This window comes from Callorhinus ursinus, unplaced genomic scaffold, assembly GCF_003265705.2.
Source record: "Callorhinus ursinus isolate GAN/ISIS: 27379988/994484 unplaced genomic scaffold, GSC_fseal_2.0 scaffold65, whole genome shotgun sequence".
Classification (NCBI taxonomy): Eukaryota; Metazoa; Chordata; class Mammalia; order Carnivora; family Otariidae; genus Callorhinus; species Callorhinus ursinus.
In genome coordinates, this window is record NW_027397127.1 from 7749664 (window position 1) to 7776786 (window position 27123).

Consider the following 27123-nt stretch of genomic DNA (forward strand, 5'->3'; position numbering starts at 1 on the left):
TTGTTCATCTTTACCTAGACTGACTCCCTAAAAAAGTGAGAAAACACAAATAATTAGCATCAGAAATGAAAATGGGATTCACTACAGAAATAGCAAGTTTTATAACAGAATACTATGTATTGTCATATGCCAACAAATTAGATAACCTAGATGAAATAGAGAAATTCCTAGAAATAAATTACCTAAACTCACTCAAGAAGAAATAGAAAATCTCCACAGATCTGTAACAAGAGATTGAATGAGTTTTCAAAAATCTCCCAAACAAGAGAAGGTTCACATCAGATGACTTCAATGGTGAATTCTATTAAACATTTAAAGAATTAATACCAATCCATCTCAAAAGTCATCCAAAAAATAGAAGATGAGAGAATACTTCCTAACTCATTTTATGAGGGCAGTATTACCCTGATACCAAGGTCAGATAAAAAAACCACTAGAAAAGTAAATGACAGACTAACATCTCTTTATAATAATAGATGTATAAATACTCAACAAAATCCTAGCAAACCAATTCCAATAACTTCTTAAAAAGATTATACACCATGACCAACTACGATCTAGCCAAGAAATGGAAGGGTAGTTCAACAAAAAGATCAATAAATATAATACATCACATCAATAGAATGAAGGAAATACCACATAATCATCTTATTTGACGCCAAAAAAGGCATCTGAGAGCCTGAGTTGGGGGGCACATGTGGGAGGAGCACATTCCCTAGCTGAACAGACACTGTGTCCTGGGATGGCTTAAATTGTCAGAAACCAGAAAGTTATTAACTAGAAGTTAATAATTAATAAACCGGGAAGGTTTCTGATAAGTTCTGGCAGGACAAATATTCCAGAAAGGAGAAAGAAGATGGCAGTGGAGTAGGGAGGACCCTAGGCACATCTTGTCTCATGAACACAACTAGATAACCATGAAATCATCCTAAATACCTTAAATACCCCATAAATAGACCTGAAGACTGACAAAACTCTACAACTAAAGGGAGAGAAGAGGCCACACCAAAGAAGGAGCAGGAAACATGACTGGCTTTTCTAATGCACAGAAGGCAGAAACAGACAAAATGCCAAGATGTTGGAATCTACTCCAAATGATGGAACAAGATTAGGCCATGGCCGGAGATCAAAGTGAAACAGATATAAGTAACATGCCTGATGGAAAATTTAACGCAACAATCATACAGTACCCACTGGGCTTGAGAAGAGAAGACATCAGTGATACCCTTACCACAGAGAAAAATCAGTTAAAAAAGAATCAATCTGAGATGAAGAATGAAATACATGAGATTGAAAACAGGCTTGATGCAATTAGCATTAAGCTGGAAGAAGCAGAGGAATGAATTAGTGACCTAGAAGATGAAATAATGGAAAATAATGAAGCTGAAAAAGAGAGAGAAAGAAGAATCATGCAACAAGAGAATAGATTTAGGGAACTCAGTGTCTCCATCAAATGTAGTAACATTTGTATCATAGGAGTCCCAGAAGAAGAGAGAGAAAAGGGGGAAGAAAATTTATTTCAAGAAGTAATAGCTGAAAACTTCCCTAATCTGGAGAAGGAAAAAGATATCCAGATCCAGGAGGCACAAAACACCCATCAAAATCAACAAAAACAGGCCAACACCAAGACATATTGTAATTAAGTTGGCAAAATATAGTGATACAGAAAAAATCTTAAAAGCAGCAAGACAAAAGAAGTCCTTAACTTAAAAGGGAAAACCCATAAGGCTAGCTGGAGATTTCTCAATAGAACTTGGCAAACCAGAAGGGAGTGGTATAATATATTCAAAGTACTGAATGGGAAAAATCTGCAGCGAAGACTACCCTATTCAGCAATGCTATCATTCAGAATAGGAGAAATAAAGAGTTTCCCAGACAAATGAAAACTAAAGGAGTTTGTGAGTACTAAACCAGCCCGTCAAGAATATTAAAGGGGACTCTGAGTGGAAGGGAAAGACCAAAAGTGACAAAGACAAGAAAGGAACAGAGAAAATCTCCAGGAACAACGACAAAACAAGTAATAAAATGGCACTAAATACATATCTGTCAATAATCACTCTGAATACAAATGAACCAAATGCTCTAATCAAAAGATACAGGTTCCTGTACCTCTGAAACAAATAATACATTATATGTTAAAAAAAGAAGAAGAAGAAGAAGAAGAAGAAGAAGAAGAAGAAGAAGAAGAAGAAGAAGAAGATAGCAGGAAGGGAAAAATGAAGGGGGGGAAATTGGAGGGGGAGACAAACCATGAGAGACTATGGACTCTGAGAAACAAACTGAGGGTTTTAGAGGGTAGGGGGGTGGGGGGATGGGTTAGCCTGGTGATGGGTATTAAAGAGGGCACATACTGAATGGAGCACTGGGTGTTATATGCAAACAATGCATCATGAAACACTGCATCAAAAACTAATGATGTAATGTATGGGGATTAACATAAAGAATTTAAGAAAAAGATACAGGGTGTCAGAGTATATAAAAAACCAAGACCCACCCATACACTGCCTCTAAGAGACTCATTTTAGACCTAAAGACACCTCCATATTGAAAGTGAAGGTATGGAGAAACATTTATCATGCAAATGGATGTCAAAAGAAAGTCAGAGTAGCAATACTTATCTTGGAAAAACTAGACTTTAAACCAAAGACTGTAACAAGAAGTGAAGAAGGGTAGCATACATAATAAAGGGGACAATACAACAAGAAGTCATAACATTTCTAAATATTTATGTACCCAACATGGAGCACCCAAATATATAAAACAATTAATAATAAAGGAATTAATTGATAATAATATGATAATAGTAGGGGACTTTAATACCCCACTTATATCAATGTACAGATCATCTAAACAGAAAATCAATAAGGAAACAGTGGCTTTGAATGACACACTAGACTTAATAGATATATTCAGAACATTCCATACTAAAACAGCAGAATATAATTCTGTTCAAGTGCACACAAGACATTCTCCATAATATAGCACATATTAGGTCACAAATAGATGTGACCTCAAAAAATACAAAAAGATTGAAATAATACCATGCACCTTTTCTGACCACAATGTTATGAAAATAGAAGTCAACCGCAAGAAAAATTTGGAAAGACCACAAATACATGGGGGTTAAATAACATGCTACTAAACAATGAATGGGTCAACCAGGAAATCACAAAAGAAATTAAAAAATATAGGGAAACAAATGAAAATAAAAACACAATGGTCCAAAACCTTTGGGATGCAGCAAAAGCTGTCCTAAGAGAGAACTATATAGCAATACAGGCCTACCTCACGAAGCAAGAAAAATCTCAAATAAACAACCGAAACTTACACCTAAAGGAGCTAGAAAAAGAACAACAAATTAAGCCTAAAGCCAGAGAAGGAAGGACATCATAAAGATTAGAGCAGAAATAAATGATATAGAAAATAAAAAACCCCAATAGAACAGATCAATGAAACTAGGAGTTGGTTTATTGAAAAAATTAATAAAATTAATAAGCCTCTAGCCAGACTTATCAAAAAGAAAAGAGAAAGGACCCAAATAAAATCATAAAGAAGAGAGGAAAAATGAAACCAACACCACAGAAATCCAAACAATTATAAGAGAATATTATGAAAAACTGTATGCTATGAAAGAAGTTGAAGATGACACACAAAAAAATGGGAAGATATTCCATGCTCATAGATTGGAAGAACAAATACTGTTAAAATGTCTATACTACCCAAAGCAATTGAGAGATTTAATGCAATCCCAATCAAAATACCAACAGCATTTTTCAAAGAGCTAGAACAAACAATCCCAAAATTTGTATGGAACGACAAAAGACCTCGAATAGCAAAAGCAACCTTGAAAAAGAAAAGCAAAGCTGGAGGCATCACAATTCCAGATCTTAAGTTATATTACAGAGCTGCAGTGATCAAAATAGTATGGTATGAGCACAAAAATAGACACATAGATCAATGGAACAGAATAGACAACCCAGACATGAACCCACAACTCTATGTTCAATTAATCTTGGACAAAGCAGGAAAGAATAACCAATGGGAAAAAGACAGTCTCTTCAACCAATGGTGTTGGGGAAACTGGACAGGAACATGCAAAAGAATGAAACTGGACTACTTTCTTACACCATACACAAAAATAAACTCAAAATGGATTAAAGATCTAAATGTGAGATCTGAAACCATAAAAATCCTAGAGGAGAACACAGGCAGCAACCTCTTTGACCCCAGCTGTAGCAACTTCTTACTAGACACGTTGCTGGAGGCAAGGGAAATAAAAGCAAAAATAAACTATTGGGACTATTTCAAAATAAAAACCTTCTGCACTGTGAAGGAAACAACCAACAAAACTAAAAGGCAACCATGGAATGGGAGAAAATATTTGCAAATGACATGTCTGATAAAGGGTTAGTATCCAAAATATATAAAGAACTTATACAACTCAACACCCAGAAAATGAATAATCCAATTAAAAAATGGGCAAAAGACATGAATAGACATTTTTCCAAAGAAGACATAGAGGTGACCAACAGACATGAAAAGATGCTCAGCATCACTCATTGTCAGGGAATTAGATATTAAAAGTACAATGAGATATCACCTCATACTCGTAGGAATGGCTAAAATCAATTCAGAAGAAACAACAGAGGTTGGTGAGGATGTGGAGAAAGAAGAACACTATTATGCTGTTGGTGGGAATGCAAACTGGTATAGCCACTGTGGAAAACAGTACGGAGGTTCCTCAAAGAGTGAAAAATAGAGGACTACCCCACAACCCAGCAATTGAACTACTAGGTATTTACCCAAAGAATACAAAAATACTAATTGAAAGGGATATACGTACCCTGATGTTTATAGTGGCATTATCTACAATATCCAAATTATGGCAGTAGCCCAAGTGTCCTTCAACTGATGAATGCATAAGGAAGATATGGCATACATACACACAAAAAATGGAGTATTACTCAGCCGTAAAAAAGAATGAAATCTTGCCATTTGCAGTGACATGGATGGAGCTACAGAGTATTATCCTAAGCAAAATAAGAGAAATATAAATACAATATGATTTCACTCATATGTGGAATTTAAGAAACAAAACAAATTAGCAAAAGCGAAAAAAAGAGAGTGGCAGGCAAACCATGAGACTCTTAACTATAGCAAACAAACTGATGGCTATTAGAGGAGGTGGGGAGTGGGAATGGGTGAAATAAGTGATCAAGGAGTGCTTGTGTTGTGATGAGCACCAGGTGTTGTATGGAAGTGCTGAATCACTGTCTTGTACAACTGAAACTAATATTACACTGTATGTTAACTTACTGGAATTTAAATAAAAACTTTTAAAAAAGGCATCTGACCAAATCCAATACCTGTTCATTATTAAAAAACTCAGAAAACTAGCAGTAGATGGGAATTTCCTCAATATGAAAATAGGTTTTTATAAAAACTGCACAGCTAACATAATACTCAATGATAAAGTACTGAAAGCTTTCCTCCTAAGTACAGAAACAAGTCACGGATGTCCACTTTCACCACTGCTATTCATCATTGTACTGGAAGTTCTATTCAAATAAATTAGATAAAAAAAGGAATAAAATGAATCCATATTAAAAAAGAAATAAAATGACCTCTGTATGCATATGACATAATCCCATGTATACAAAATCTGCAAGAATCTGCAGGAAAAGCAACTAGAGCTAATAAACCAAATCATCATATTTGCAGATTACAAGATCAACACACACAAGTCAGGTGAGTTTCTATGAACCAACAATAAATAATCTGAATAGGAAATTAAGAAAGCAATTTCAAGTATAATAGCAACTAAAAGAATAAAATATCTAGGAATAAATTTGAGCAATAAGGTAAGACACTTGTGTGCTAAAAACTACAAAACATTGCTGAAATAAAATAAAGAATACATAAATGAAAAGAAAGACATCACATGTCCACAGCCTGGAAACTTTAATATTACTAAGATATCAATACTATCTGAAGTGATCTACATATTCAATGCAAACCCTATCAAAATTTTAAAAGCCTATTTTGCAGAAATGGTAAAAACTGATCCTTAAATTCATATGGAATTACAAGGAGCCCTGAATGCTAAAACAATCTTGAATAAAAATAACAAAGTTGAAGGGCTCACACATCCCAATTTCAAAACTTAATACAAAGCTACAGTAATCAAAATAATGGGATCCTGGCTGGCATAGGGACAGACATATAGACCAATAGAATAGAAGTGAGACTCCAAGAAGAAACATATAACACTTATGGCCATTTGATTTTCAACAAGGGTACCAAGCCAATTCAATGGGAAAAGAATAGTCTTGTCAACAAGTGGGACTGTGACAACTGAATTTCCACAGACCAAAGAATAAAGCTGGAGCCCTGTTTCACACCATACAGAAAATTAACTCAAAACAATGTATTTAGGTTATATTCTTATATTTAGGACCAACAACCTAAATATACTAGCTAAAACCATAAAACACATAGATGTAAATAGGAGTAAATCTTCATGATCTTGGATTTGACAATGGAATATTAGATATGACACTAAAATCATGAGATTGAAAGAAATATTTAATAAAGTATTGATAAAGTATGTAAAGAAAGAGAAAAATTGATAAATTATACTTCATTAAAATAAGTAAGAGTAAACCAAGAAGGATGAATTTTACCTTGCTGATGAGTTGGACCTTATTTTACAAATGGTAGGAAGCTCGTGAAGTGTTTTAAGCAAGAAATATGAACAGGCTTTTAGTGTTTTGAAAAGATTACTTTGGTACCAGTGTAGAGAATGGATTTAAATGCCTCTTCTTATTATTGAAGTCTAGGAATTTTTATTCTGTCACTATTTTATTGTTTAATTGTTATAAGGAAACATTGATATGTACAAAAAAAAACATTTGTGAATCACAGGACATTATCAGGGAAGTGAAAATAAAACATATAAATTGGAAGAAAACATTTGCAAATCACATATCTGATAGGGATTTAATATGCAGAATAAAAAAAAACCCAGATCCAACAACAAAAAGGCAAACAACTCAATTAAACTAGCAAAGGAAGCCAATGCGCATCTCTTCAATGAAGACATACAACTGCCTAAAAAGCCCTTGAAAAGATGCTCAACATTATTAGTCATTAGTGAAATACAAATCAAAATCACAATGATATATCACTTCTCACTAACCAGAATGGCTATAATTTTTAAAAAAGAGAAAAAAGAAAAGAAGTTATGGCAAGGATTTAGAGAAATTAGAACCCTCATACATTCCTGATGGGAATGTAAAATGCTGCAGCTGCTATGAAAAATAGTCTGACAGCTCCTCAAAATTTAATAAGGAATTATCACATGACCCAGCAATTCTACTTCTAGGTATATACTCAAAAGAATTGGAAACAGTGACCCAAACAAATATCTGTTCACCAATGTTCATAGCAGCACTATTCACAATAGTTAAAAAGTGGAAACAACTCAAGTGTCCATCAACAGATAAATGGATTAACAAAATGTGGCATGTATATATATATTAACATATATATTTATATTGGCATATATATGTATGTGTGAATATTATTCAGCCATAAAAAGGAATGAAGTTCTTGATACACACTACAACATGTATGAACCTTGAAAACATGCTAAGTGAAATAAGTATACACTAAGAACAAATATTGTAGAAGATGTGGTACATATATACAATGGAATATTACTCAGCCATCAAAACGAATGAAATATTGCCATTTGCAACAACATGGATGGAGCTAGACTGTATTATGCTAAGTGAAGTAAGTCAGTCAGAGAAAGACAAATACTGTATGATCTCAATCATATGTGGAATTTAAGAAACAAAACAGATGAACATATGGGAGGAGGAAAAAAAAGGAGAGAGGGAAACAAACCATCAGAGACTCTTAATGATAGAGAACAAACTGAGGGTTGATGGAGGGAGGTGGGTAGGAGATGGGCTAGATGGGTGATGGGTATTAAAGAGGGCATTTGTTGTGATGAGCAATGGGTGTTGTATGTAAGTAATGAATCACTGAATTCTACTCCTGAAAGCAATATTGCACTGTATGTTAACTAAAATGTAAATAAAAATTAAAAAAAAATAATCTGTAAGAGATTTATCTGACACTTGCAATAGGAGGACCTTATTTGGATCCTAATTCAAATAATGAAAAAAAGTTTTTGATGATATTTATGAGCCCACTGGAAATTGGAATGGTAGGTGGATATTTGATATTAAGAAATTCTGCCAATTTTTTTAGGTATGATAATGACTTTGTGGTCATATTAAAATAGTCCTTATCTTTTAGAGATATATACTGAAATTTGTACAGATGAAGTGATATAATATGTGTCCAAATATTATGGGATGAGTGGGTGTAAGTATAGATGAAACAAGACTGATGAAGAGTTGGTAACTATTGGGAACTGGGTGATGGATAACATGGGTATATTATCCATGCTTTTTTTTCATATAAGAATTTCCTTCATACTGTATTTTCTCCATCAATTTATCATGAAAAATTTCAAATATACAACAAAAGTTAAAAATTTTTTATAAGAACATTATATATTCATTATTTAGTTTCTCCCATTTTAAAGCACAGGCTATGTCCATCTCTATCCATCCATTAATCCACCTTATTTGTATTCTTTTCAAATAAATTGTAGACTTCTGTTTCCTTTCTGATAAGTGGTTCAGCATACATATCATTAACCAATTTAATATTTGTTTAAAATATTTTCATATAAAATTTACAATGAAATGTACAAATCTTAACTATGTGCACTTGACAAATATATATACTCAGGTAACCAAAACCCCTCTCAAGATATAGAGCATTGCTATCACTCAAAATTTTCTTTGTGCCCCTTCCCAGTCAATCCCCATACATCACTTCAACCTTTCTACTAAGGCAACTACTGTTGTGATCTTTCTACCACAGATTAGTTTTTCTTGCTCTGGATCTTAATATAAATGAATTCACATAGGATGTACTCTTTTGTGTAATGTTTCTTTAACTCTTCATAATATTTTAGAGCTTCATCTACTCTGTTACATGTGTCAGTAGTTGGTTCCTTTTTATTGATGAATAGTATTCCACTGCATGACTATACCACAGTAGTCTCCCGTTGATGAACAACTGGGCTATTTCCAGTTTGGGCTATTATAAGTAAATCTACTATTAACATTCTTTATAAGCATTTTGTGAATATAGGGTTTTTATCTCTCTTGGAGTGAAATTTCTGAGTCCAAAGATAGGTGTACATTTTGCTTTATAACTGCCAGCCAGAACTTTGTGCAATGTGGTTGTATCACTTTACACTCACACTGCTGGTGTATAAGACTTCCAGTTGCTCCACATCCTCACAAATATTTTCTATTATCAGATTTTAAATGCTAGCCATTCTGGTGGGAATGTAGTAATATCTTATTGTGGTACTAATTTGAATTTTCCCGATGACTAATAATGTTGAATACATTTTCATATCCTTACTGGCTATTCTTAAATCTGTTCTGTAAATCATCTGTTAAAATCTTTTGTCCATTTAATTGTTACTTTACATTTTTAATTATGCATATTAGCAGTTCAATTATGTCTTGCACACCAGTCTTTTGTCAGGTATATATCCTGACAATATTTTCTCTCCAGTCTCGGCTAGTCTATAAATTTTCTTTTTTTCAGTTTCCATTTTTTAATATTTTATTTTGTATTTAAATAACATTTATATATACTTAAGGTTTGTAACATAATGATTTGATATACATATATACAGTAATATGAGTGATTACCATATAATTAATATATCATCTCCTCACATACATGATGGACACCTGAAATCTACTCTTAGTGTATTTCCAGTATTCAGTATAGTATTAATGACAGTTATTATGCTGTACATTAGATCTTTAGACTTATTCATCCTCCATAGATACAACATTGTACTCTTTGACCGACATCTCCCCATTTCCCCTACGTCCCTGTCCCTGGTAACCACCATTCTACTCTCTGCCTGTATGAGTCTGAATTTTTTAGATTCTGTATATAAGTGAGACCATGCAGTATTTATCTTAACCATGTGTTCTGATGCTTTGACATCTGGGGCTTTGCTGACCCAGGACAGACTGCCCCTCCCAGGGCTAGCCAATTCTTAGAGACAGTAAACAACTTGCCTTGCAGCTGCACCTTTCATATGCAGACCAACCAACCCAGAGCCCACACCCCAACCACCTTTATAGGGCTCTCATACTCTAAGCCACTAATCCCCTATCCAAATCACCCTGGGACAGGGACCAGACAACTAGGGTCAGCCCTTACAACCCTGAGTCTGCTGAAATTATTGAAACTAGTCAATCCTAAATCTGCTCATCTGCCTTGCTTGCTTGTTCTCACAGAAGCCACAATAAAGGCTCATGCCCTTGTTTTCCTGTCACTCTGCCTCCTGACTGACCCTGGTGCTTCCCTTGGCATTCATTGTGTCCCCTTCTCTTGGGATCTGTGAATATAGTGACTATTTTTTCAATGGCAGTTGTCTTCTGATCTGATGGACTTGCCATACCTAAAGAAAAATAAAACCTATATTTTAAAATGGGGGTTCATTATACTATTCTGTTCACTTCCATATATATGTGAAATTTTTCATAATAAAAATTTCTTAATGACATTGCTGCTATGAGCTGAATTGTATTACCCCAAAATTTATATTTTGAATCCTTAACCCCCAATCCTTTACAATGTGATTGTATAAAGAAAATAGGGACTTTAAAGAAGTGATTAAGTTAAAATGAAGCTGTTGTGTGGGCCCTAATCTAATCTGACTAGTATCCTTATAAGAAAATTTGGATATACAGTGACACCAGGGATGTGTACATACAGAGAGACAAACAGGTGAGGACACAGCATAAAAAATGGCCATCTAAAAGCCATGGTGTGAGGCCTCAGGAGAAGCCATACCTGCTGAAACCTTGATCTTGGACTTGTAGCCTTCAGAACTGTGAAAAAAAAATTCTTTTGTTTAAGCCATTTTGTGGCATTTTTATGGCAGCCCTGGCAAACTAATACAACTGCCTACCCCAACTAGAATACCAAGTCCATTAAGTTAAGACAAGGAGTAGGTAAACGAGGCATCCTTGACTCTTCTCATTTCCAGTTTTAATCAATACCTAGATATGATTGATTGTATTTTCAAATTTTTCTCTCATCTCTTCCTCTTTTTTTCTTTATTACCACTGCTCTATTCCTGGTCTTTATCACCATTCATTGGTGTCTTTGACTCTAGAGTTGTTTTCCTTAAACTGTCCCCCACATAGCCATCAGAGTAAGCTATTAAAATGTAAATTAAATTATACCACACCACAGCTTAATGTCTTCCAAAATCTCGCCCTTAACATCTAGAGAAGAAAGTCCAAGTTTCTTCATATGGCATGCCAGGTCTTCCATTAATGTCAATCTTTAACATTTCTTCAGCCATTAGACTACTCCCTGCCTTAACACTTTATACTCACTCTAGTAACACCTCAACAGTTGGTGGTTCCTTGAGATTTCCATGAAATGTCTTACTTTTGTACCTGTGATAAAGCTGTTATAGGCTTATATACACTTAGTTAATGCGACAAAACTCTATTCATCTTTTAGGAATTAGTGTTTTAAACTTAACTTTTACCTTCTCTAGACAGAAAAATTGGAAAAATACATAGAATACCATAGTAACTACCAGTATATCCAATACCTAGAATTATACATTCTCAGACTTATATTTTACCATCTTTGCTTCAAATATTTTCATGTTTTAAACTTTTTTATTTTAGAAGTTTTAAAACATTAAAAGTAGATAGGAGAGTACAATGAACCCCCATGTATCTATCATCAAGTTTTAACATTTATCACCACATGGCCAACATTCTTTCATGTATATACTATACTACTCCCAACTCTACTGCTCTACTTCAAAGCCAATTTTTGATATCATTTCACCTATAAATAATTCAATGTGTATCTTTAAAAGATAAGGACTTTTTAAAACAAGAAAATAAACATGATATAACACTTATATTATTATTTAATAATTTTTCAATATTATCAAATATTACCAAAATATCAAATACTTTGTTCAAAAATATTATCAAGTATTTTGTTCATATTTTTCCCATTGCCTCATAAGTTATTTGCATTGATTTGGTTTCATATAGAATATGAATAAAATAATGAAATAGAACATTGAAGATCAGGTTTAAATCTCTTTTACTCTTCCTGTATTCTCTTCCTTCCTTCCCTAGAGACAACTAATATCATTAATTAGCTATGTATTTTTCCATTCCAGAGTAAATTCCTATATATGTATCTATGAACAATAAACACTTTGGCTTTGGATAATTTTAGAAATGTGTACAAATTATATTATAATACTCTCTTGTAGTTTTAAAAATGGTTATTATAAGTTTCATACTCTTTCTTTTCTACAACTGTTTATTTGTAGCTTTCTTTTTTATTCTTGGTCAGTATTGCTAGAGGTTTCTCTATTGTGTAAATCTCTTAAAAGAACCAGCTTTAGGTTCTGCTATTCTCTTTTTTGTTTTATATTTTACTAATTTGTTTTTAATTTTATTCTTTTATTTTATTGAATCTAAAATGCTGTAGGGGTGCCGGGCTGGCTCAGTCGGGAGAGTATGCGACTTGATCTTGGGGTTGTGAGTTCAAGCCCCACAACTGGGTGTGGAGATTTCTTAAAAATAAAATCTTTAAAAATAAAATAAAATAAAATAAAATAAAATAAAATAAAATAAAATAAAATAAAATAAAATACTGCAAATTGTAAAACACCATTATTTCATGTGCCATTAAGAAAAAAATACTTTGCCAATGAAATCATGATGTATAATTCATTTTGGAATGTGCATCCCAATTTCAGAGATGTTAAAATATGCAAAAATGGGTATCTTGGAATTGATGACATACAGAATTTCCTTCCATCTATTTGAGTTTACTTTTCTCTATTAGATTCTTTTAAACTTATCGAGACTTGTTTTATGACAATATGGTTTATCTTGGTAAATGTTCTATGTGTACTTGGAAAGAATATGTATTATGCCATTGTTAGGTAGAGTGTTTTGTAGATATCAATTAGCTCAAGTTGGTTGATAGTGTTAATTTATTCTATATTCTTACTGATTTACTGTCTAGTTTTCCTATGAATTGCTGAGAAAAGGATGCTGAAGTCCTCAAACATAATTGTGAATTTGTCTGTTTTTCCTCTCAATTTAATAGTTTTCATGCGCTTTGAAGCTTTATTGTGAGGTGCCTACACATTTAGGATTGGCATGTTTTCTTGGACTAATTTAAATAATGTAATATTCTTAATTCCCTCCTCTGAAATCTACTTTGATGATATAAGTACAGCCGCTCCAGCTTTCTTTTACATGCTATATATTTTCCATCTTTTTATATTGTATCTTTAAGTTTAATGTGGGTCTCTTTTATTTTTTTAAAGATTTTATTATTTGAGAGAGAAAGGGAGAAGCAGGCCTCCCATTGAGCAGGGAGCCCAATGTGGGGCTCCATCCCAAGACCCCAGGATAATGAACTGAGCCAAAGGTAGATACTTAACCAACTGAGCCACCCAGGTGCCCCTAAAGTGGGTCTTTTGAGATGGTATATAGCTGGGTCTTACTTTTTTATCCAATATGATAATCTTGCTTTTTTATTGGGGTGTTCATACTATTTACTTTAATGTAATTAACAGCATGACAGGGCTGCAATTTGTTATTTTGCTATTTTTTCTATTTGACTCATTTGTTCTTTATGTCCCTTTTTCTCTTGTCCTGCCTTCTCTTGGATTGACTATTGTAAAAAATAATTCCATTTAGGTCTACCATTGACTTATATTAGCTATGCTTTTTTTTAGGGGTTGCTATAGGATTTGTAATATACAACTTTAATTTATTACAGTCTACATCCAAGTGATTTTATGCCATTTTGTGCATATAGTGTAAAAACTTCCTAACAGTATATCTCCATATCCTCTCTTGCCTTTGTGCGCTTGTCATACATTTTACATCTATATAAACTACAGAATTTACATTTTTATTATTTTTCATTTAAAAGAGATAAAAACTGAGAAAATATATTTTATTTTACCTGTACATTTACTATTTCTGGTGCTTTCCTTTATTTAGATCTAAATTTCCATCTGTATTATTATTTTTCTGCCTGAAGAACTTCCTTTATTATTTTTCATTGTGCAGGTCTGGTGGTGATGAATTCTCTGTTTCTGTTTTGATCTTTATTTTGTCTATTTTAAAAGATATATTCAGTGTGTATAGAAGCCTAGGTTTACAGGTCTTTTCATTGTCTTTTGGATAATATACTTTCTGAAGAGAAATCTGTTGTTATACTTGTCTTTGTTCCTCTGTATATAATGTGTCTTTTTTCTTTTCCCTTTGGCTTCTTTTAAGATTGTTTTTTATTACTGGCTTTCATCAATATATGTGTGCTTTCCTATTTAATAACTTTTTGTCTCCTTGTTCTATTACTTTAAGAGAGGAGTGTGCTATGACCATAAATTTATCAGTTGCTCCTTTTAAATCTACTGGGTTGGGATGCCTGCGTGGCTCAGTTGGTTAAGCGTCTGCCTTTGGTTTGGGTCATGATCCCAGGGTCCTGGGATCAAGTCTGCATTGGGCTCCCTGCTCAATGGGGAGCCTGCTTCTCCCTCTCCCTCTGCCTACTGCTCCCCCTGCTTGTGTATGCACTTTCTCTCTCTGATAAACAAATAAATAAAATCTTTAAATAAAAAAATCCTTAAATTAAAAAAATAAATCTACCAGGTTATTTACATTTCGAGGTTATATTATTAGATGTATACATTCCTGGCTGTTATTATCTTCTGGGTAGAATGTCACTTTTATCATTCTATATTGTTTTATCTTTATTTACAGTTTCTGCTTCATATTTTATCTCATATTAATATTGCTATACCACCTTTCCTTAGGATAAGTCAGGTATATTTTTTTGCCATTCCTTTATTTTCAACCTTTCTATATAAATTTGCTTAAGTGTCTCTTATATACAACATATAACTAGATTAATTTTTAAAACTGATACCTGAAAGTTTAACATGTTTACATTTATTGAAATTACTGATGTATTTGGAACTATTTCAGTTATATTTTTTAAAAGATTTTATTTATTTGAGAGAGAGGTAGAAAAACAGCATGAGAGGGAAGAAGGTCAGAGGGAGAAACAGGCTCCCTGCTGAGCCAGGAGCCCAATGTGGGACCTGATTCCAGGACCTGGGGATCATGACCTGAGCCGAAGGCAGACACTTAACCAACTGAGCCACCCAGGTGCCCCTCAGTTATGTTATTTTGTGTTTTTTCTTAATCACACTTTTCCTTTCTTTTTTCTTCTTTTCCACCTTCCACTGTCCTGATTAAATTTTCACAATTCCCCCTTTTTTTCTGTGCTACTGCTTCGAAAGTTATACCCTCTATCCCTCTTCTTTTAGCATGCCCTTAAAATTTTAAATTTCATGTTTGAATTTACAAAGCCTACAGTTCATCAACCACTGCTTTTCTCCATAAAGATTCAATAACCTAAGAATGCTTTAATTCTCATCTTCCCACCCATCTTATTTTAAATAGTATTTTAGTTTTACTTTATTTCAAATCTCATGAAATTATTTACCATTGTTATTAATTTTTACTGCCTGTTTTTATTTATATTTACCAATATTTTACCAACTTCTTTGCTCACCATTTCTTCTTGGAGTTTGATACCTCTTTTTGGTTTCATTTTACTTCTTTCAAAATTCTTTAATAACTCCCTTATTGAGACAATATGAATAACTCTCACAGTCCTCTGAATATCTAAAAATACATTTATTGCACCCTCAAAGTTTATTTATTTACTTTTTTAAAGATTTTATTTATTTATTTTAGAGAGGGTACAAGCAGGGGGGAATGGGCAAAGGAAGAGGGAGAAGCAGGCTCCCCACTGAGCAGGGAGCCCGGTGTGGGGCTCGATCCCAGGACCCTGGGATCATGACCTGAGCTGAAGGCAGACGCTTAACCATCAGAGCCACCCAGGTGCCCCGATCAAAGTTCATTTAAACATAGAATTCTAGGTTGGGAAATATTTTCTTTCAACATTTTGAAGACATTATTCCATTATTTAAGGCATCTATTGTCACTGATAAGAAATCTTCCAGTCTAATTATATTCCTTTTGTAGATAAATAGGCATTTTCTTTCTGGCAGTTTTTAAGATATTTACTTACTATCTGTGATGCTGTGCAGGTTCACTATGATAGGTCTGCATATAGATTTATTTAATTTTTCTGCTTAGGATTCTTTGTGATCCTTCAATCTAATGATTCATATATACCCTTAATTTCGAAAATGTACCTCTTCAAATATTGCTTCTTCCTGATTATCTCTAGTCTGTCCTCCTGGAACTTTTATTAGATATAAATTGAACCTTCTCACCCTATCCACCATGTTTCCCAACTTCTTTTTAACCTTTCCAATCTCTTTACCTATCTCTGGTGTGATTTCCACTGTATCTATCTTCCAAATGTACTAATTCTCTCGTCATTTGCTTCCTCTTCAAAGCATATATTTAATATATTAAATTAATATATTTAATTTAATAAATTATACATTAAGTTTATATACTTAATTTGATAAATACATATAATTAATTTATACAATATTATAAATACATATAATTATTTTGATAACTATATATTAAATATATAAATTAAATTTTATATTTAACTTAATAACTATATATTAAATTAAATGTGTCATGTTTAATATATAATTTATGAAATATAAATTTAATATATAATTATTAAATCAAATTTAAATTTAATATACATTTAATATGTATTTATATATTTAACTTAGTTTCTGTTCATTCCTTTAACTTTTTAAACATGTATTTATTTTAAAGCCTCTTTCTGATTGGTTTAGTATTTCTAGTTCCTAGGCTATAAATTTTCCCACATATTACATCTGATCACATTGCCTCAAAGAAGTTCATTTTCTTGGAACATTTGTAATTTTTTAACCATGAATTCATCTTCTGTAGACATTTTCTATGGGAGTCCCAAATACCCTAGGTTGTAAGATGTCTCCCTTTGAGACAGTTTCACACTTACCTTTGTCAAAACTTTAAGGGTTTCACTGATTTCAGACCAGATGCTACTGTTAACTCCTTAGCTCAGTGTCCTCACCATTATAGTCAATTGAATGGTGACCACACCTCCATGCTGCACAGGTCTGGGATTTCAATTTCTCTCAGGTGGGACTTTTCCCCAACCCTTGCCCAGAGGATACAGGAAGCTCCTTGACACTTCCCCACGCTGATGGGCCTACTTTCTCTGGTCTTTCATAACCTTCCAATTCTATATTAGTCCTACTTCGCATGTAGGAGGTTTGTGGTCTGGACTCTCCTTTCCATATGGTTATTACACCTCAGCCCACAATCAATTAGACCTCTATCCAGTTCTGAAATGCCTGAGAGCAGTTTTAGTTTTAGTCCTACTCACCACTAAATTTAAATTCTTTTGTTTTTGGCACCTAAGGATTTTTCATTCTTGTTCTAAGCTTGGTCATATATTTATATTATAATGATTCCCCCCTTATTTTCTTTGTTTTAATTTTTTTTGAGGGGGATGCAGACTTTAGATCCTTTTGTAGATTCTTGACCTGCCAGATTGACAAGAAGTCAACCCCAAAATAAGAATAACTCAAAAAGCAAGAAAGACATAAAGTGTTAAAAAGTTCAGTCCAGAGAGATGACACTTATAAGATCAGATTTAAACCAATCACTCTAAGGAACTAAATTATACTACGAAATTTCTTCAGAAATGAACCCAATATTCAAACCAGTCAACCCAATAGCAAAGAAAGGAACTACAACTATCTTTTAAGCTTTACTTATATTTATTTTCAAATAAAAATTAAACTTCCTACTTTATTCTTCTGGTAATTAAAAATTAAAAATCTCTATATTTGAAGGGATGTATTATCAAATAACCAAATTGGTAAGTATAGGTTTGTTTATATTTACTTTCACTTTGGTGATGATATCAAATTGTTTTAAAACTGGGACCAGTACTTTTGAGAAGTACCTAAGCTAATGTAAATAAAAAACAAAAACAAAAATAACATTATATATCTATTTAAAGTACTTATATTATGCTGGAGAGAGGCATGACAGAAAAATGCAGAATAAAATCAAATAGTAATCTGTATATAATAATGTTCCATAAAGATTTCATAAATAATAATCATCATCAAAGCAACATACGTTGGAAAATGCTTGGCACGTCTGGTTTATTTCCTTTTGTCTGTCCAGAAGTTTCTGGCTGAGGTACGGGAACCCTACAAAAGATGGAAAAAAGGTAACAAATAATTACAAAAAGACACTTGAATGAAAAAAAACCTAATTGGTTCCATTCAGAATTTATTTTAATTCAATCAGTTTACAAAATATATAGGTTTAGTTTCTTAAAGTAATGCACTAAAAATTTAAGGAAAATATATACAAGTTATGAGCAAATATGCATATATAACTTAGTTCAAATACTGCAATAGATTTTTTTAAAGATTGTATTTATTTATTTATTTGAGAGGAAGAGAGAGAGAGAGTGAGTAGGGGGAGGGGCAGAGGGGGAGGGAGAGAAAGAGGGAAAGAATCCCAAGCAGACTCCCCGCTCAGCATGGAGCCGAAAGAGGGCTTGATCTCACAACCCTGAGATCATGACTTGAGGCAAAACCAAGAGTCTGATGCTTAACCGATTAAGCCACCTAGGCACCCCAAATACTATTGCAGATTTAAATGTTCTTTCAATAAGGCGTATTCCACAAAAGGAAGTATTTAACTTTATTAAATAGCAACTAAAGATGGATGGATGGACAGACTTATATACATATATCTGGGAAACTGTCTGGCCTAACTGTCCAGCCTCCAGCCTCTTTTCAAAGTTTTCTATAAGTCTCATGCTGCTTCAAACTCGTATTCCTCCTTTGAAATTTAACTCAAGCATTAATTTCTAAAAGAAGCCATTCTTGATCTCTAGTCAAAGCTCATTGCTCCTTGTACATGCTGTTGCTGTCATAGCACCATGAATACACTTCTATCATAGCATTCATCACTCTGTGTTGAAATTACAGGTTTATGAGTCTGTCTCTTCCAACAGATTCTGCTATAAGCTCTGTTATAAAGTCTACAAAAGTATAGACTTTATTTATTTTTGTATCTCTATATACTACCTACTCAATAACTATTTATTGAACTGAAATAAATGGAGGAAAAGGGAAGTATCTTATTTTGAAACTGAGGAGAAGCCTACTTTGATAAGGAAAGATTTCCATCTTGTGGGCTATTAGCATATTTCTGTGATGAGGTTTTTTCTATTGTATTTCCAAAACTAAAAGCATAAAGTAAAACAGAATGTCATATTGTTGAATGCCACATAATATTGCTCAAATTATTTTATCAATGGATTTTTTCTTATAGGTAGTATTCGTTATTTTGCTAATGAGTTATTAATGAACTAAAAAGAAGTAGCTTTTATGAAGGAGGCATGCATCCATTTATTTACCTTTAAACCCCAGCAAATAAAAACATATTTTATAGTTGTAATTTGAACTTCTTTCAATCATTGAAAACATGGTATTTCTAGAAACTAGAAAGCTGAAAACATCACTTGTGAAAGAAATCTAACTAAAAAATAGTTAAATTACATGCATTTGGAGATCCTTAAACGGCATGTATCTACTTTTTAATACATATGATTAGGAAGTGACTTTTTCCATCTGAAACAAATTAGAAGAAATAGTTTTCAAAACCCTAACAGCACCATTACATTGTACAGAACATTTAAAAAGTAGCTTAGGAGATTTTTACTGGAATATGTAATCATCCATTTGTAGGACTTAAATATTTGTCTTAAAGGTGAGGAGATAAATGACAGAAGTGGAGGTATACAATGTCTACAGGTATCAACTGAGGAAAATGAAAAAAGAAAGATGAAAAGTGAAAAGATAAGTATAGAAAAATAACTGAGGAAGAAAGGGAAAAGAGGAGCTAAAGGAAGAGAACATTGCATACATTCGGTAGTGGCAGAATGTTATAAAAATTATGTCAGAGACTCTAAGTGGTACTCTAATCTTGCACTTTTGTCAACTTATTGACCCTAGGTAAATGTCATACAGATTCTATAGAATGTCATTCTCTCATCTTTATATCAGGATTATAATTAACATTATTGAGGTCTTAGAAAGTATCTTTCATGCACAGAAATTAAAAGTACTTAATATACATACACATATGTATAAATTGTATATTTTATCTTTTCTGAATCTCAGATTTCTCTTTTATAAAATTGAAATAATTATCGTGTGCCTTCCTCACTGGGATGTTGATGATCAGATGATGTAATATAAATAATTTTACATTGTATATTGAAATGCTCTATACAATTAGATGAAGGAATATTTTCAGTGCCTTCTACCTAAGAAAAGCAGAAGATACTATACAAAAAGAACCAGAATATAGAATTCCTTTGAGAAATTGCTAATATAAGCAAATTAGCAATAATTTACAATGATCAAAAATGCTAAAGTCTTTGTGATCATTGATTCAAATTAGCAAATGCATTTTAGGCAACAACCATTATTTAAAAACTCTTCCTATGGTGTCTTCTGCTTTTCTTAGGAGGAGAATTGAAAATGATTTTTTTGAAAATGATTTTTAAGGATTCATCTAACCATGGAGTGATTAATTTTCTCTCTTTATAGAGTAAATATTACCAAGAGAATGAACTGAAGAAGTTTTAATGTCTGTTGATTATATTTTATTTCTCAGTGCTAACTTTTGAATGAGTACATGGATTTTGACTACATTTTACTATCTAACAGAGAGCACCATGGTTTACCAGCTACCATTTGTATTAAAACGTTAATATAAGCTCTTAAATGGTCATATTTCTTATTATTATACCAATAGAAGCAGATCAACAGGTGATCTAGGTGGACAAAACAGATAGACAACTTCAAAAGTAAATATCTAAAAAAGAATCAAATGGGCTTTCTACAGCTGAGAAAGAAAATAGCTGAACTTTAGAACTATGGCACAATAAAGAACATATCTGGTCTTTGTCTCTGGTTCCTGGTCCAAAAACCCTTAGAATTTCCATAGTGACAAGAGTACCTCCGTTATGCTAATGAGGTAACTCATGGTGAGCCACTAGACAGTTTGAAGATAAGAACTGTTATCAGATACATTAAGCATACGGCTCAAAGGTTGAAACACCGAACTAGCCTAACCTCTATTACGGGGAGGGGAGCTGAAGATCAAGTTCAATCACATGGCCAATAATTTAATCTATCATGCCTAAGTAATGAAATACCCCCCCCCCAAAATCTGGACATCAAGGCTTGGTGGATCTTCATGGTTGGTGAACACATTGATGTACCAGTAGAAGCACAATTAAGTTCTAGGGATCTAACATACATTATGGTGACTACAGTTAACAATACTGTAATACATACTTGGAAGTTACTAAGAGTAAATGTTAAATGTTCTTACTATAAAAAAAATAATAGTTATGTAAGGTCATGGATGTGTTAAATAATCTTAGTGTGGTAATTATTTTGCAATACATACATGTATCAAATCATCACACTGTACACCTTAAATTTACAAAGTAATATATGTCAATTATATCTCAATAAAGCTGTGAAAAAATAAAATAAATTATCCTTAGACCACTAAAAAAAGAAAAAAGAAATGAGACATAGATGGTTTCTACTACCAGTTGTATTCAACACTGTAGTAGAGGTCCTAACCAGTACAATAATGCAAGAAAAAGAAATCAAAGCAAAATGATTGGAAAGGAAGAAATAAACCACAAGTATTTGCAGATTACATGACTTATACAGAGAAAATTAAAAAAAAACCTACAAACTCAGAATAAGTGAATTTATCAAGGTTGCTGAATATAAGCTCAGGATACAACCAAAAACAGTTCCCTGATTGGGCACAACTACCATTAAAGACTAGAGTTTTAAAAAAATCTTAAAATCTAAAATGATTCTATACGTCAACTGCTTTATTAGTGTCTTGGTTATCTTTCTGCTTCAGAAAAACCAAAAATGTTAATTATATACAATTCATAATGGATAAACTTTATATAGGAAAGATTCATGCTTAAATAACTGGTCAACAAATATAAGCTATAATATTTTAAATTTAAATAAAATGTATTTTTTTTGTAGTTCCTCATTTTAAACTCATTGTCAAGTAGTCCATGCCAAGCGTGGCAGATAAGAGGGCTTCTGTCATGGGTTATATTATGTCCCCCAAAATTCATGTTGCAGTCCCAACCCCCAGTACCTCAGAATGTAATCTTATTTGGAGATAGTTTCACTGAAGAGATAAATTAGTTAAAATAAGTTCATACTGGCATGGGTGGGCCCCTAATCCAATGTATCTGATGTCCTTTTAAAAGGGGGAATTTGGACATAGACACAGATTGGGGGTGAGGTTTCTACAAGCCACAGAATATCAAAGATTGCCAGAAAACCACCAGATGCTAGGGGAGAGACAAGGGGCAGATTCTTTGACACAGTGCTCAAAACAGACTGACCCAGGTGAAACTCTGATCTTGAACTTCTAGCTTACAGAACTGTGAGGTCTTAAGTTTCCATTGTTTAAGCCATACAGTTTGTAGTACTTCATTATAGGAGCCCTAAAAAATGAATGCAGATTTGGGTACCAGGAAGTGGAGTGCTACTGTAATAAATAATTTAAAATGTGGAAGTGGCTTTGGAATTGAGTATTACATAGAGGCTGAAAGAGTTCTGAGAGAAAGCTTTTTGTCTTAGAGAATAGGTATGCTTTTTTTGAGAATATATATGTTGTTATAAACAGAATGTTGCTAGAAATATGAATGTAAGAGGTGCTTCCAGTTAAGTCTCAGACAGAAATGAGGAATGGGTTATTGGAAACTGGATGAAAAGTGATCCTTGTTATAAAGTGGCAAAGGTCTTTGCTGAATTGTGTTCTGTTGGATGGCAGGTGAAACTTGTATGCAGTGAACTTGCATTTAGCTGAAGAGATTTTTAAGCAAAGTGTTGAAGGTGAAGCCTGGTTTCTCCTTGTTGCTTATAGTAAAATACAAGAGGGGAGAGAGAAGTTGAGAAATTGTTAAGAAAAAAGGAACCAAAATTTTGATACTTGGAAAATTCTCAGCCTATCTATACTGCAAAAATGAGAAAGCTTGCTCTGGAAGGAACACCAACAGTGTTGTTGGACAACCATTTGCCCAAGGCTTGTGATTTGTGGATCCCATCAACCATCTCAGTAGGCATGCTGCTAGCTTGGACTGAAAGGGATATAGGTGGGATGAAATCCGATTTCTGGGATTCTACAGTCAGGAAATGAGTTGATAAGAGATAACCAACAGTGATTATGTGTTATCTTTCAAGAAAAGGGTCAATGATCCCTCAGTTCCAGAGGGCAGGGGCAGCACTCAGGGCCAAGGAAGTGGGGCTACCATCCTGGTGGGCCCAGAAGATACAGTATCCTGCCAGAAAGGATAATTCTGGAGGCTTGAAATCAATTAGAATTGGTCCTGCTAGGTTTTGAACTTGCTTGTGATGCATGACCCCCTTTCTTTCTAATTTATCCCTTTTGAAACAGGAATGCTTATCCTCTGCCTGTCTTATCATTGTGTTTTGGACAGATAACATGTCTAGTTTCACAGGTTCACAGATGTAAAGAATTTTGCCCCAGGATGAAATCACCCTGCATTTCAACAATACATGATTTAGATGATGTTCAGATGAGAGTTTGGACTTAGAGTTGATGTTAGTACGGGTTAAGATTTCTGGGATGTTTTGATGGGTTGAACATATTTTGCATGTGAGAAGGACATGAATTTTTAGGGGCCAGATGGCAGACTGTTATGGGCTGAACCATGTCCCTACTAAGTATCAATATGACTACCAATATATAACCAATTACATCTTCAATAACCCTCAGAATGAGACCTTTTTTGGAAATAGGGTCACAGAAGATATAATTGATTAAGATGAGGTCTTACTGGAGTAGAACAGTACTCCAGAATAGGTCCCTAGTCTAATATGGCTGGTATCTTTATTAGAAGGGAAAATTTGAACACAGGTATGCACACAGGAAAAATGCCATGTGAAAATGAAGACAGAGATTGAAGTGATGCTTCTAGAAGACAAGGAATGCCAAAGATTGCCATAAACCACCAGAAGCTAGGGGAGAGGTATGGAAGAGATTCTGCCTTGCAGTCCTCAGAAGGAACTCACTTTGCCAATGCTTTGATCTTGGATTTTAGTAGCCCTAGAAAACTAATACCACTTCTAGTGGAATTGGTCATTTTACATGGTAGAAATAAAAAAAATTAATATGCTATGTGTATACTTAATACAAATGACTTACAGTTTGGCATATGGCCCTTGCAGAATTCTTTTTTTCTTGGTAGGGCTCAAGCTTGTACATGCAGTTTGAAAACACTGAGAGCTCATAGGATCATCATCTTGATGCCGTTTATTATTATTATCTCTTTCCTGACTTTGATTTTCTCTCCTAGCTGCTTGGGATGTTGAGGGTCGGTTAGCATTCTAAAACCAAAAATTTAGAGAAAACATTTTAAACTAATTCACAAAAATTATTTTTCTTAAAAGACTATAATTTTAGTTTATCCACTTTTCATAATCTTAAGAGTTATGACAACATTTTTGTAATCATAAAAGTGCTCTTATAAAGCTGATTTATAGATAGGATTATATTTATCCTAATGCATCTGGTATTAAAATATTTTTTAAAGGAAGGTAAACAAAAGTCCTTCTTATACTAATATAACTGAAAAGTTGGATTAGATGCTTATTTCCATATGAACAGAAATCCTAGAAATAAGTTTTGAAAGATAAATTCACAGAAAAAATTAACTCATTTGTCTTGATTGTGCCTAGATTCCAGTAATGGCCTTTTCTACTAGAGTCTTTATCCTACAAGAGTCATTGCTATGTCTTAAAAAATCTGGGTGAGACTGCCATGCCAGATATGAAGATAAAAATTTCCTGTGGAAGTGTTCCTATAGTTCTGGCCTGGACAAAAGGAATGGAAAGAATATAATCATATATACCACCTGGGAATTTAAGTAAAGAGAGTCATAATAGGCTCAAATTATGCAGAAAGCAAAAATAAGATACCAAGTGTTGAAGGCCTTGGGAAATATCAGAGGCTGTGAACTTCAGCCCAGCCTGCTCCAAAATAAATGAGAGAAAAAGGAAACAAATGAAACACATAAATGATTTTTTTCCCCTCTGAGGTTTACATCATTAAGCGTCAATACATGTGAGTTCTGAATAAAATGTACAAGGTACCAATTGTAATTATGATCGCAGTGCATTCAGAGATATACTATTAATTCTCTGGCACCATACCCGAAGTGTTTCTGATGCTGAGGCACTTTCAGTTGCACTGGCATGGGGGATATACTTTATAACAGTAATTATCCCCTGAATTGCAATGCGCTTTTGTTCCCTATACTGCAAGTCTTCAATCTCCTTCCTCACTTCACTTATAGCTGTCAAGAGCGACTCAACTGCAAAAGAATAATTCCGGGGAAATTGTAAGTTTTAGAGAACTGAAATGATAAAAATAAGAATTAGATTTGCAATGTCATTTCACAACATGAAATCATAAACTTGCTACATAACTTAAATTTGTGAAACTTATGTTGATGCTTGACATCGTTGCCTTATGCAATTTTTGTAAAATAGGCAAAATATAGTTATCAGTTAAATTGTGATACAGTCCTCTAGTCTGGAGTCTTAATTTGAAACAGAAATTTTGCATATTAAATGTATAGTTGACCACTGAACAACAGGGGGGTTAGGGGCACCAAACCCCTTGCAGTCAAAAATCCATGCATAAATTTTGACTCCCCCAAAACTTTACTAATAGCCTACTGTTGACCAGAAGCCTTATCGACAACATAAACAGTTGATTAACACATATTATCTATAAATATTATATACTGTATTCTTACAATAAAGTAATCTAGAGAAAAGAAAACATTAAGAAAATCCTAAGGAAAAAACATTTATAGTACTGTATGTGTATTTATTGAAACAAATCACATATAAGTGGATCTGTAAAGTTCAAACCTGTGTTGTTCAATGGTCAACTGTAATTTACACATCATATTTCAAAGTATAAAGTGTTGCCTAGCCACTGCACACAAATATACATTTTAATATATACAACCATATACTACATATTGCTGGCATTATGAAGTATAAGAAGATGCCAGTATTTAGATGATGGTAGGTCAGTATTTCAAGGTTTCTCTTTTTTCCCCCAAACCATGCAATTATCCCACAGCTTTTTAAAAAAGAATATACTTATATTAAACTCTTCAACCATATATTAATTCTACTAAAATAAATTAATGTTAGGCCTCTCATCAGTACTTAGTCTGCACCTCATTTATTTTGGTGTCATTTTTATTTAAAGGTAGCGCTCAACTGTGTAATATCCAATATATATCATTCCACAAGAGTAGCATAACACAGTGTCAGTATCTTGATGTCAAATTATCTAGTGTCTCCTTGATAGGAGTTGGATCTACTAAAGTCAGATTTGATCTCAATAACATTGAATCAAGATATGATGTCCAGTTAGTCATCATCTATGTTCTCCCTTCTTCTAGTCTAATATAATCCAAATATTAACCTTTAGGAGGCATGACATGTATTTTTAGATCTTCATAGAGACAAAATTTTTATCAGTGAGTGTTGCTACATATTAGCTCATGATATCTATCACACATATGGCATAGAAACATATCATACATGACGAATAATTACATTAGTACCTTTGACAGAACTACTATACTTCGAAAATGTCTCTGGCACTGGTGGATAGGGGTAATATCCACCAATAACAGTATTCTTCACTTCCTCAGAATCGGTCCTTGTTTTAATCCAATGAATAAAGTTTTTTACCTTGGTGTCGTTGGTATATGGCTGGCCCCTATGACCTTTTTGCAAGA

General features: G+C 33.4%; 1 protein-coding gene across 2 annotated transcripts in view; it reads right to left on the reverse strand.

The window, feature by feature from the left end:
• The window catches only part of RADX (RPA1 related single stranded DNA binding protein, X-linked), an 88743-nt gene that overhangs the window by 37711 nt on the left and 23909 nt on the right, over positions 1 to 27123 (reverse strand). For both annotated transcript variants that reach the window (XM_025853677.2, XM_025853676.2), the window contains exons 8-11: positions 26947 to 27111; positions 25511 to 25671; positions 24504 to 24685; positions 18333 to 18406 (exon numbers count right to left, since the gene is read on the reverse strand). In XM_025853677.2, the coding sequence (XP_025709462.1) occupies positions 18333 to 18406; positions 24504 to 24685; positions 25511 to 25671; positions 26947 to 27111 (582 nt within the window). The remainder of the gene's footprint in view (positions 1 to 18332; positions 18407 to 24503; positions 24686 to 25510; positions 25672 to 26946; positions 27112 to 27123) is intronic.